This window comes from Mus caroli, chromosome 9 (genome assembly GCF_900094665.2).
Source record: "Mus caroli chromosome 9, CAROLI_EIJ_v1.1, whole genome shotgun sequence".
Lineage (NCBI taxonomy): Eukaryota > Metazoa > Chordata > Mammalia > Rodentia > Muridae > Mus > Mus caroli.
The window spans coordinates 63,066,045-63,078,117 of NC_034578.1; the positions used below are offsets into that span (position 1 = coordinate 63,066,045).

Genomic DNA, 12,073 nt, shown 5'->3' on the forward strand with positions numbered 1-12,073 from the left:
AAAAAAAAAAAACAGGGGGCTGGAGAGATGGCTTAGTGGTTAAGAGTACTGACTGATCTTCCAAAGGTCCTGAGTTCAATTCCCAGCAACCACATGGTGGCTCACAACCACCTGTAATGGAATCAAATGCACTCCTCTGGTGTGTGTCTGAAGACAGCTACAGTTTACACTCATATAAATAAAATAAATAAATCTTTTAAAAAATAAAAAATAAAAAACAAGATGAAACTTGCATCAGTGTAATTCTTTTTTGTTGTTATTGTTTTTCAAGACAGTGTTTCTCTGTGTAGCCCTGGCTGTCCTAGAACTCACTCTGTAGACCAGGCTGGCCTCGATCTCAGAAATCCACCTGTCTCTGACTCCCAAGAGCTGGGATTAAAGGCGTGCGCCACCACTGCCAGGCATCAGTATAATTCTATTAACTACTAGTAATGTAGCAATTATTTAGAAGTAATATAATTAATAGTATTTAGTAGAATTATATTTCTCTAATTTTTTTCTTCATTACTATCACTTTTCTGTTGTAGGAACCAATTCAAATGTCACTGCATTAGTTTTAACATAGCCTACTTCAGTCTAGCCTCTCCACAGCCTCTTTTATCTTCCCTGTCCTTGAATGTATGCTATTCTTAAATGTTTACACCATCATTGAAGTGCCTTGCCAGCAGCAATTAGAACTACCATTCATACTCTGATGGTGATTTTCTGTTAGACTCATTTCTTTCTACTTTATTAATTCAAATTCTTCAGTTAGAGTTGGACTCTTCTTTATTGTTTCATTTGTTATGTTTGTTACAGAATGAATATGGATATTAATTTTTTCTGCTATAACCTACTATTACTATTTATTTTGTTGCTCAATAGTATGCAGTTCTTAGTAATACATTTTTTTAAATGCTTGTTGAGGGGCTAGAGACATGCCTTAGCAATCATGAGGGCTCAGGTTCAATTGCCAGCACAAAAAAAAAAAAAAAGCTGGGCAGTGGTGGTACACGCCTTTAATCCCAGCACTTGGGAGGCAGAGGCAGGTGGATTTCTGAGTTTGAGACCATCCTGGTCTACAGAGTGAGTTCCAAGACAGCCAGGGCTACACAGGGAGAAACCCTGTCTTGAACCCGCCCCCCACCCCCACCCCCGCACCCCATCATTTTAGCCAGATAAAGAAAAGTACTAGCTTGGTTGAGTACTAGCTTGGTTGAGATTTCTGTGGGAAAAAGTTGAGGCCCCTGTAGGAAAGTACTACCCCAAGTTAAGAACAAATAGCTATAGATCTTGTGGACAGGTAGGTACCTAGCAACCCACTCTGTTCTGTTCCTCCTGCTAAACTTTTTACCTAGCCAATATCCTGCTTTTGGGAACAGGCGTGTTCTCCCAGAAACAAAGTGATTCTGAGTTATCCCCCTCCCCATATCCTGCTTCTATGGGTATAAAACCTGTCTGGGAAAAATAAAATTTGTCAGCTTGATCAGTATTTCTTGATTTGCTGTCTGTTCTTTGTGTTTCTTGCCCCCTATTCTCTCCACAGGTGGTTCCTCAGACCCTGTTCGACTATCCTGCAGGCTGGGACACTTGGAAGGCAGAGGTAGGCTCAAGACCAGCCTTGAGTGAGTTCCAGGCCAGCCAGGGGTACACAAGGAGGCCCAGTCTCAAAGAATGAAAAAAGAAAGCAAGAGAGAAACCTAGGCTTTACCTGACATGAGCTTCTTCAGCAGTTTTTGACTTTTGTTTGAGTCCCGCTGTAAAATATCCTGTTCTTCATTAGTACATACCTATAATGTAAAGAAAGATTTGTCATACAGAGGTTGAATGACACTGCTTGCTTGGCATGCTATAAAATGTAGCCTCAACACAAGGATTTCTGAGTTCGAGGCCAGCCTTGTATACAGAGCAAGTTCCAGGATAGCCAAGGCCACACAAAGAAACCCTGTCTTCAAAAAAAAAGTTCATTACAATAAATATTCCTGAATAACTATATAATTATATATATATATATATATATATATATATATATATATATATATACACACACACACATAGATATACATATACCTACTTTCAAAGGACAAATATTTGCTTCTGTTGAGAATACTGAAAAATATCAAAAATATCATGGCTCTTTTCAAAAGCCTTTGGTTCTAACAATAAACTCCAGTTCTGACAATAGAAACGATAAGATGTGGGGGCTGGAGTGATAGCTCAGTGGTTAAGGCTGCTCTTCCAAAGGTTTTGAATTCAATTCCCAGCAACCACATGGTGGCTCACAACCATCTGTAATAGAATCTGGTGCCCTCTCCTGGTGTGTCTGAAGACAGCTACAGTGTACTCATATAAATATAATAAATCTGTGAAAAAAAAAAAAGAAATTATAAGATGTTTTATCAGAAAGAACCAGAAGCTTGAGGACAGAGAGATGGCTCAGCAGTTAAGAACATTAGCTGTTCTTCCAGAGGACCTGAGTTCAGTTACCAGAAAACACATGGCGGCTCACAAGTGTCCAAAATTCCAGTTCTAGAGATCCAATTCCCTCTTCTGGCCTTTGAGGGGACCGGGCACAACTGTGGTCCACAGATATAAACATGTAAAATTAAGAATTACACCAAGAAGCCTTGTCTTAAAAAAAAAAAAAAAAAAACAGAAAGCATAGAATATGATAGCACTCATGTGTAACCTCAGTGCTTAGGAATTTAAGGCAGGGGGACTACCATAAACTTAAGGCTTTATATAGGATATAGGTTTATATAGGATGTACAAAGACGCGCCAGGGCTACACAGGGAGCTTGATACTAGCCTAGTTCTACAGTGAGGGTGTGCTTTAAAAGCTCACTTTTCTGCCTCGGTCTCCAGAGTACTAGGATTTCATTAAACAATACAGGGAAGCAACTTCCTAAGAGAAATTGCAGAGGATTTGAATGGCCTTGGTTATTAACTCAAAGCACAGTGTCTTAGATAGGGCTTCTACTGCTGTGCTGACTGAAAACAATTTAATAGGAGGAAAGGGTTTTTTGTTTAATATACCCTTATTTTTATTGTCTGAATGTTCGAATATTTTGCACATATATCTGTTCACCATGTGTATACCTGGTCTTATTGCGGTCAGAAGAAAGAAAGCATCAGAGCTGCTGGAAGTGGAGTTATAGGCAGCTATGAGCCACCACGTGGTTGCTGAAAACTGAACCCAGGTCCTCTACAAAAGCAGCCAATGCTCGTAACAGCTGAGCTATCCTTTTAGCCCTCGTGAGGATTTATCTCATCTTGTATTTCCAGGTAATAGTTCATCACTGAGGGAAGTTACGGCAGGAACCTGAGTCAGGAACTGATAAGCGATGTAAGGAATGCTACTTATTGGCTTGCTCCTTTGGCCGTTTTATGTTTTGGTTTTTTGTTTGTTTGTTCGTTTGTTTGTTTTAAAGACAAGATCTCATTATGTAGCTCTGGCTGGCCTGGAACTCACTATAAAAACCAGGCTGGCCTCAAACTCACAGATTCTCTTGCCTCTGGCTCACAAGTGCTGGGATTACAGGTGTGCACTGTCATACCTAGGTCTTGGCCTGTTCTTATATAATCCAGGACTACCTTCCCATAGGCAGGACTATACACAATTGCAGGGCCTATTCATATTAATCATTAGTTAACAAAATGTTTCACAGGATTACCTAGAGGCCAATCTTAGGGAAGGATTTTTTCAATTGTGGTACCCACTTCTCAGATAATTCAAGTTGACAAAATACAACAACAATAAAAACAAAACAAAACAAAACAAAAAAAAAACCCCACCCAACCAGGACACAGAGTAAAAACAAAACATGAAAGAAGGACTTTACCAAAGAGCCACAGAACAAGCAGGGGCCTGACCCCTCCTGCTCACAGACGATCCGCCCACAGACCAGACAGTTATTGATGAGTTTGTGCTTCTGGCCCAGGCAATCACACGGGTGACGACCAGGAAGCAGGACTGCAAGTTTGTCTTGTCCCTCTCTAGTATATAAATTGACAAATCTTGTCTTCTTCTTTACGGAGTTGCTGCTTTCTTGTGCCTGATAGTACAAAGACATCACAGGAGCACTGATCAATGACAAAGAAAAGAATCAGGGAGGCAAGCCTCACTTCTGCTGAGTAACTACTTACAACTTATTCAACAGTTATGAGAGGGGAAGACAGGCTTCTTATAACCAGGTGCCCTGATAAGGCGAGGTAATTAAACCTAGCAGTGGCTTTATGTGTTAGCAGCTCTCAATAGTTTAGTATGCCTAGAGCAAGGGAAATGGAGCAATCAGCTTGGTGTGTTTTTAAAAGAATTTGTTTTGTTTTGTTTTTTGTTTGTTTGTTTGTTTGTTTGGAGACAGGGTTTCTCTGTGTAGCCCTGGCTGTCCTGGAAGTCACTTTGTAGACCAGGCTGGACTCAAACTCAGAAATCTGCCTGCCTCTGCCTCCCGAGTGCTGAGACTAAAGGCGTGCGGCACCACTGTCCGGCCTAAAATAAATTTTTACACATGTGAAAACATGCATAAGTATGTGCACACTATAGTGTGCTGGTAGAGGTCAGAGGACAACTTGTAGGAATTAGTTCTCTCTTTCCACCTTGTGGATTCAGAGGACAGATCTCAGTTTTGGTGGTAAGCACTTTTATCCAGAGCCATAGGCTGTCCCTTGAGCTATTTCTCTGCCCTCATATCTTGTTTCAATTCTGACACGGCATTGTAATGCATATACCAAGAATCCCCTGTCGCAAGTTTGTGTAAACAGTTCATACCATTTATTCTTCGCCTTGTCAATAAATGCTGATCACCCAATGGCTGGGTAGAATAGAAAATAGGGCTGGACTCCTGCCAACCAGAGGAAGGAGAGAAGGAGAAAGGGAGAGAGGGACAGGACAGAGGGAGAGAGGAAGATTCAGATGAGCCAGGAGAAGGGGTCTGGAGAGAGATCATGAGGACACACCCGAAGCCTAAAGAGCCAGACCAATAATAATATGCAAGTATCATGGGATGGAGATGCAGGGTAGCCAGATTAGCATAGAATGTTAAGGTAAATCATTTAACTGCTCAGCTATTGAGGTGCAATTTTAAGTAATTCTTGGTTTTTCTATGTGATTATTGGGGACTAGTAAAGAAACACAGCTGCCAGGTTAATTCAGCACTACATTTATATTAGAAATAATTCACTTGCAAATTGGGTTATTTTTTGTTTTTGTTTCTTAGTAATATCTGGCCTAAAACTATTATATTCAAAGCAAAGATGATATTGATCCTCCTGTTTATACTTCCTGAGCACTGGGATGACAGACATACATGACCACTCACATAATAAGCAGTACAAGGAAGCAACACAGGGGTTCATGCATGCCAGGCAAGCACTCTACCCACTGAATAAGCTACACCCCCGCCCTATTTTTCCTTTTTTTTCTTGTGGTGCTGACTATTATTGAACTAGTGCATTATGAACACTAGGAATATGCTCTGCTACTGAGCTATATTTCCAACCCTTGATATCTTGAACCATAGCTAAAGAATGCCTTTAGGGGTTAGTTAAAGATGCTTGCCAAGCCTAAATGACCATAGTTTAATACCCAGGACCACATCATAAAAGAAGAGAACCAACTCCCACCACACACACACAGAATAAGTAAAACAAAGAATTAAATACTTCTAAAAGTAGGTAACATTCACAGATCTCAAAACAAAGGCAATCAATAAGATAAAAAAATCATTAACAAATGTATTCATGGGCTGGAGATGGCTCAGAGGTTAAGAGAACTGACTGCTTTTCCAGGATCCTGAGTTCAATTCTCAGCAACCACATGGTGGCTTACAACCATCTGTAATGGGATCTGATGCCCCCTTCTGGTGTGTATGAAGACTGCGAAAGTGTACTCACATACATAAAATAAACAAATAAATCTTTGAACGAAAGAAAGAAAGAGAGAGAGAGAGAGAGAGAAAGCAAGCAAGCATATTCATTCAGAAATGAGTAGGAGAGACAGCATGATGCTAGCTAGCATGCATGCAGCCATGCATTCACTCCCTATTATGGGGGTGGGGGGAGATAAGAAAAAAGACAACAGTATAAAAATGATCATAAATAGGAATTTCATAGTAACAGATATTCAAATGACCAACAGAAACATGAAAAAGTGGGCAACATCTTTAGCCATTAAAAGAATACAACACAGCACTTGAGTGTTGTTCTCGGGTAAAGTATTTCCCTAGCATAGACTAGGCTGTGGATATGGGGATCAAAATAAAGAATACATAAACTAAACATTTCTATAGTTCTTGATGCATGTTGCCAATATTATTTATTGACAGTTGACAGGATATTGACAATCTAACAGGAAACATCTCAGTGATTTAATGTGTATTTATCTGACTGGAATGGACATCTTGGTTTGTTCATGCCTTGGGGTAGGGGTATGGTGTGAGACTTTTGGTGTTAAAATTGTAAAAGTCCCAAGCAAACCAGGAGGAGTATGAAGAATTAGCCATCCTAATTCCTAGTGAGACGGAATACCCATATACTTATTGGTCAGATATTCTTTGTCACTTGCAGTAATCTTTGTAAAGTTTGTTCTCCTTGCTTTTGCTTTAGTTTTTACTCTTTAGTTTTCTAAGACAAAAGTCTCATGCTGTAGCTCTAGCTGGCCTGGAATTCATCATGAAGCCCAGGGTGGCCTTGAATTTAAGGCCTTCCTTCTGCTTCAGACTCCTGAGTACTAGGATCGAAGGCTCGAGGCCACCATGTCCACCCTCACCCATGTTTTTGCATGTTAGCCTACTCAAATTTGTCATATCCCATCTTAGATTAACTTTCTTTTTTAGAGAAATTTAGCCTGTCAAGTTGTGCTGACTATAAATGTTTCAGTTGTCCAGGTTGTAGTGATTATGGTCTGAGCTCTTGGAAGGCTGAGGCAGTAAGATTTTGAATTCAAACAGCCTGGGATACTAGGCCAACCTGGTTAAAAGTAAGTTTTGAAGACTAAATATGGATAATAATGGTAGAAGGGAAACCTCTCAAAACAAGAATACTATTCACCTATCTTTTTATTGATTTTTCAGATAGAGACTCACTATGCATTCCACGGTGGCCTAGAATTCACTAAGTAGTCCACATTGGCCTGGAACTCTCAATCTTCCTGCCTAGGTCTCTCAACTACCTGGCAGTTTTGTTTTGTTTGTTTGCTTTGATGTAGGGCACAATGCAAACAACCCCCCCCCCTCTCACAAATATGCAGTCCCCATTTGCGGAAATCACAGGAGTCAGCACACCCAGAGTGCTATGGATAAGCCCTGTCCTGGGAAAACCACCTTCAAATATCATGGCATCTCTCCTGCCAGGTAAGTATGCCTGGCAGTTTTAATAACAGCAATAAGAATATAATCGTTTAGTTTTTACTCCCCTCTCACATGCTAAAGTTGAAAGCAGGGTGCTTCATTAACTATCACCCATCCAGGGCTAGGAGTGCAGCTCACTGGCAGGGTGGCTGTCTCATACATGTACAAGGTTCTAAGTCTTATCCAAAGTATGAAATAAGTCTTGTAGAGAGTGGTGACACACACTTGGAGTCTCAGACCTTGGAAGATAGAGGTAAGAAGACCAGGGGTTCAAGGCTAACAGCAAGTTAGATGTCCATCTAAGCTGCATGGTGCCTTATCTCAAAAGGAAAAAAGGTCTACCACAACACACAGAGAGTAATATGTCAGCATTGTCAACTTCTGTTCCTAAAAACATCAGTCTGTTAAGTCTGACAGTATAGACCAATTTCTGCACTTTGTCTCTAAAACATATTAGTCATTTCCTCTTGTCCACACAGCCAGGAAAAGCTTAATTTTGTAAGCACTTACCTTAGCCAAATCTAAAGGTGTTTTGACCTCCACAGCTACGTCAGGTTCAGGAAATGCAGGAACTTCCTGTTTGTTTCGTCCTTTCCTCCTACTCCGCTTTAGCTGGTCCACTGATCTCTGTCCATCTAAAATTTCTTTAAAGAATAAAATAAAATACACATGGCTACAGAAAGAGACTAGCAAGATTGATTAGTTTCTGTAGCTAAAACATGAAGGAAATTCTTTTTCTTTCTCTCTCTCTTTCTTTCTTTTTTTTTAAATGCATATGAAGGCTCTATCTGCATGTAGTACCTCCATGCCAGAAGAGGACACCAAAGCTCATTATAGATGGTTGCAAACCACTATGTGGTTGCTCCGATTTCAACTTAGGACCTTTGGAAAAACAGTAGGAGCAGATGGCTCTTAACTGCTGAGCCGTCTTTCCAGAAGCTAGTTCTTAATATTTAAAGTCAAGACAAGAAGTCAGTCAGAACTACTCTCAATTAAAAATTAAATCACTATTTTTATCCCAGCACTTGGGAGGCAGAGGCAGGTGGATTTCTGAGTTCAAGGCTGGCCAGCCTGGTCTACAAAGTGAGTTTCAGGACAGCCAGGACTACACAGAGAAACCCTGTCTCAAAAAAAAAAAAAAAAAAAAATCACCATTTTCATGACTGTGGTCAATAATGAACAATTTCAAACAGGATTGGTGAGGGCAAGTACCTGCCTACCATACAAGCAGCCCTGGCATAAATCCCAGGACTGCAGGAAAAAATCAATTTACGACTGAGTGGAGGTTAATAATGTAAATTCAAAAAGTCTAATGTTTTACACTGTGTAATAAAAGCATATTATTTGGTTTGGTATTCATCAATTTATCTCTTGTACTATATAGATACCTTTAAATATCATTAATACTATAATCAGTCAATAATTTCTTTTAGACATACATGTCTTTGAAAGTATTTATAAAAATGGGGCTGGAGCCCAGTGTAACAGCACATAACTTTAATTAATTAGCACTTAGAGGAAGAGGCAGACAGATCTCTGAGTTCAACCTGGTTTACAAAGTAAGTCCTAGAACAGCCAGGGCTACATAGAGAAACCCTATCTTTAAAGAAAGACACAAACAAAACAAAAGAGAGGCTCAGCAGTTACAGCACTGCCTAGGCATGGCTCAATTCCCAGTACACACACATGGCAGCTCACACTATCTGAAACTCCAGTTCTAGGGAACCCAATCCCCTCCTCTGGCCTTCAAGGGCACCAGAAATACACTTGGCAGAGACAAACATGCAGGTATAATACCCATATACATGAAATAAATAATTTTTAAAAATCTTTAAAAATATATTTATTATATATAAAAAATTATTTTTGTAGTGTGGGGGATGGAACACAGGCTCTCACACATGCTAAGCAAGTGTCTTACCACTGAGTTAGGGTTCATCCCTTGAAAGATATTTCTTTAATCTAGTTCTAACTTTTTGAAATTATTCTAAAGCCACAAAGTGCCTGAAAAATGATTCTCTTGTGAATTTTCTGTAAATTTTAGAAAGGCGGCTGGTACTCAGTGTGGTGGAACATACTGTCAGTCCCGGTATTTGAGAGGCAGAGGCGCACAGAAAAGTTGATAGGTTAGAGCTACAGTTCTCAACTTGTGGGCTGTGAACCTTTTGGGGGTCATCACATAGCAGATATCCTACGTATCGGATATTTACATTACAATTCATAGCAGTAGCAAACTTACAGTTATGAAGTAGCAACAAAACAATTTTATAGTTGGGGGGGTCACCTTATCAGGAGGAACTATATTAAAGGTTGAGAAATGGGTTAGAGCAATATTCATTTCTAACTGAATAGACCTAAGCTGAAAATAGGCACACATAAGTTCTGTTTAAGTTGGCAATGAACAAATTATACTCAGTGGCAGGAAACACTGGGGCTTTTTTTTTCTTTTTTTTTAAGATTTATTTATTTATTATATGTAAGTATACTGTAACTGCCTTCAGACACTCGAGTAGAGGGAGTCAGATCTGATTATGGATGGTTGTGAGCCACCATGTGGTTGCTGGGATTTGAACTCAGAACCTTTAGAAGAGCAGTCGGGTGCTCTTACCTGCTGAGCCATCTCACCAGCCCACACCGAAGCTTTTAAAGCCAAGCATTTCTCAGTGATATTTCAGTTACTACTAAACCACATTAACTTACCATCTTTTTTCAAGCACTGTTGAAAAGAATCAGAAATGAACTCTTGATCATTCTTTTGCCATTTGGTTATAAGATCTTCTATGAATTGACCCTTTTTGCCCTCATTTCCCTGGAGAAGGTCTGTCACATATTCTCGTATTTCTTCAGCATTCTCAATTGACAAAACATATCTAAGGAGGCAAAGATATAAATTGCTGAGACAAAAATAGTTTACTGTATGACTTTCAGAAATCATAACAGAGATGAAGATAATAAACACTATTCATCAGGGTTGATGGGAGTTTAGTCAAACAAAACTTGCCTAGTATACATGAGATTTGGGGTTCAATGCTAGCACTACTTCACAAACACAAACAAATGAAAAGCATTCATTAATTTCTTTTTTTTTTTCTTGTTTTTTTGAGACAGAGTTTCTCTGTATAGCTCTGGCTGACCTGGAACTCACTTTGTAGACCAGGCTGGCCTCGAACTCAGAAATCTGCCTGCCTCTATCTCCCAAATGCTGGGATTAAAGATGTGCACCACCACTGCCCGGCTCATTAATTTCTTCAGTGTTTACTTTGAGCCATGCACTCTGCTAACATGCTAAAAGGATTAAATTTGATGAGGGCAAAGACCCTGATTTCAAGTAGGTCATAATCTAACTTATATATGCTATTTAGGCATTTACTGTTTCTCAGTATTTTAAGAAATTGTGGGACTAGAAAAATGGCTCAGCAGTTAAGAGCACTTGAGGCTCTCGCAAAGGACATGAGTTCAATTCCCAGCACCTACATGGTGATTCACAACCACTCCTAACTCTAGTTCCAGGGATTGAATGTTTTCTTTTAACTTCTGCAGGCACCAGACACAAACACTGAACACATACCTTTATGTAGGTAAAGCACTCACAAACATAAAGTAAATCTACCTTTAAAAAAAGAAGGAATCAGTGCTGGAGAGATGGCTCAGCAGTTAAGAGCACTGGTTGCTCTTCCAGAGGTCCTGAATTCAATTCCCAGCAACCACATGGGGACTTACAGCCATCTATAATAGGATCTGATGCCCCCTTCTGACATGCAGGTGTATATGCAGATAGAACACTCATTCATATACATAAAATAAATAATTTTTTAAAAAAAGAGGGGGAAAAAAAGGAATTGTCTTATCGTTGGTAGCACATGTGTGCTGAAACCATAGCCTATGGATGGATTGCATGTACTCCGAGACAGCTATGAATGTAGTTCAACATAAAACTTCAAAATTACATAAAACATTATAAATGTTTTGGCCTTTTTTTTTTTTTTTGGTAACTCTATCACATGATTCTAGAGTGTGAACTCTGTAGATGATAACATCTCTCACAAGGTAAAACATGAGATGGTGAGACAGCAAGTAGAGCTAGGTGCTCTTCACCAAGTCTAATAGCCAGAGTTTGGTGCAGAGAAGACAGCCAACTTCCACAAGTTGTCCTCTGACCTCACATGTATACACAGATATGTGCACACACTCATAAATAAATATTGTAATTAAAAATTTTTAACATTGAATATACTTGTTATATTCTTCTAGTGTGATAATGGAATTTCAGTTATAAATCTATAAATAAACACACCTGTGCATTTATACTTCATTAAGAACATCTTATCTTCAGATTTAATTAATTAAATTTGTTTATCTGGTTTTGCTTTTATTGTTGTTTTAAGGATGGAACCTGGGCCTTGGACATATCTCTACCACTGAGCTACACTGTGGTCATCAGACTTAACTAAAAATAAAATAAAATGAACTAGAGAGAGCTAGAGAGATGGCTCAGCGGTTAAGAGCACTTGAGGCTCTCGCAAAGGACCTGGGTTCAATTCCCAGATGATCTGATGACCTCTAGTAGTCTATGAGAACACGATCCACACATGGTACACAGACATGTATGCAGACTAACAACCATACACATAAAAAAATAAAATTTTAAAAATGAAAATAAATGCTGGGCAATGATGGTGCACGCCTTTAATCCCAGTACTTGGGAAGCAGAGGCAGGCAGATTTCTGAGTTCAAGGCCAGCCTGG

At 39.5% G+C, this 12,073-nt stretch overlaps 1 protein-coding gene and 1 pseudogene across 4 annotated transcripts in view; both read right to left on the reverse strand.

The window, feature by feature from the left end:
- Nucleotides 1-12,073, reverse strand: part of Trip4 (thyroid hormone receptor interactor 4) — an 85,525-nt gene that overhangs the window by 41,393 nt on the left and 32,059 nt on the right. For all 4 annotated transcript variants that reach the window (XM_021172377.2, XM_029481783.1, XM_021172375.2 and 1 more), the window contains exons 3-6: nucleotides 10,029-10,198; nucleotides 7,839-7,972; nucleotides 3,822-4,034; nucleotides 1,691-1,769 (exon numbers count right to left, since the gene is read on the reverse strand). In XM_021172377.2, coding sequence (XP_021028036.1) covers nucleotides 1,691-1,769; nucleotides 3,822-4,034; nucleotides 7,839-7,972; nucleotides 10,029-10,198 — 596 coding nt within the window. The remainder of the gene's footprint in view (nucleotides 1-1,690; nucleotides 1,770-3,821; nucleotides 4,035-7,838; nucleotides 7,973-10,028; nucleotides 10,199-12,073) is intronic.
- LOC115032029 lies at nucleotides 7,184-7,339 on the reverse strand (annotated as a pseudogene).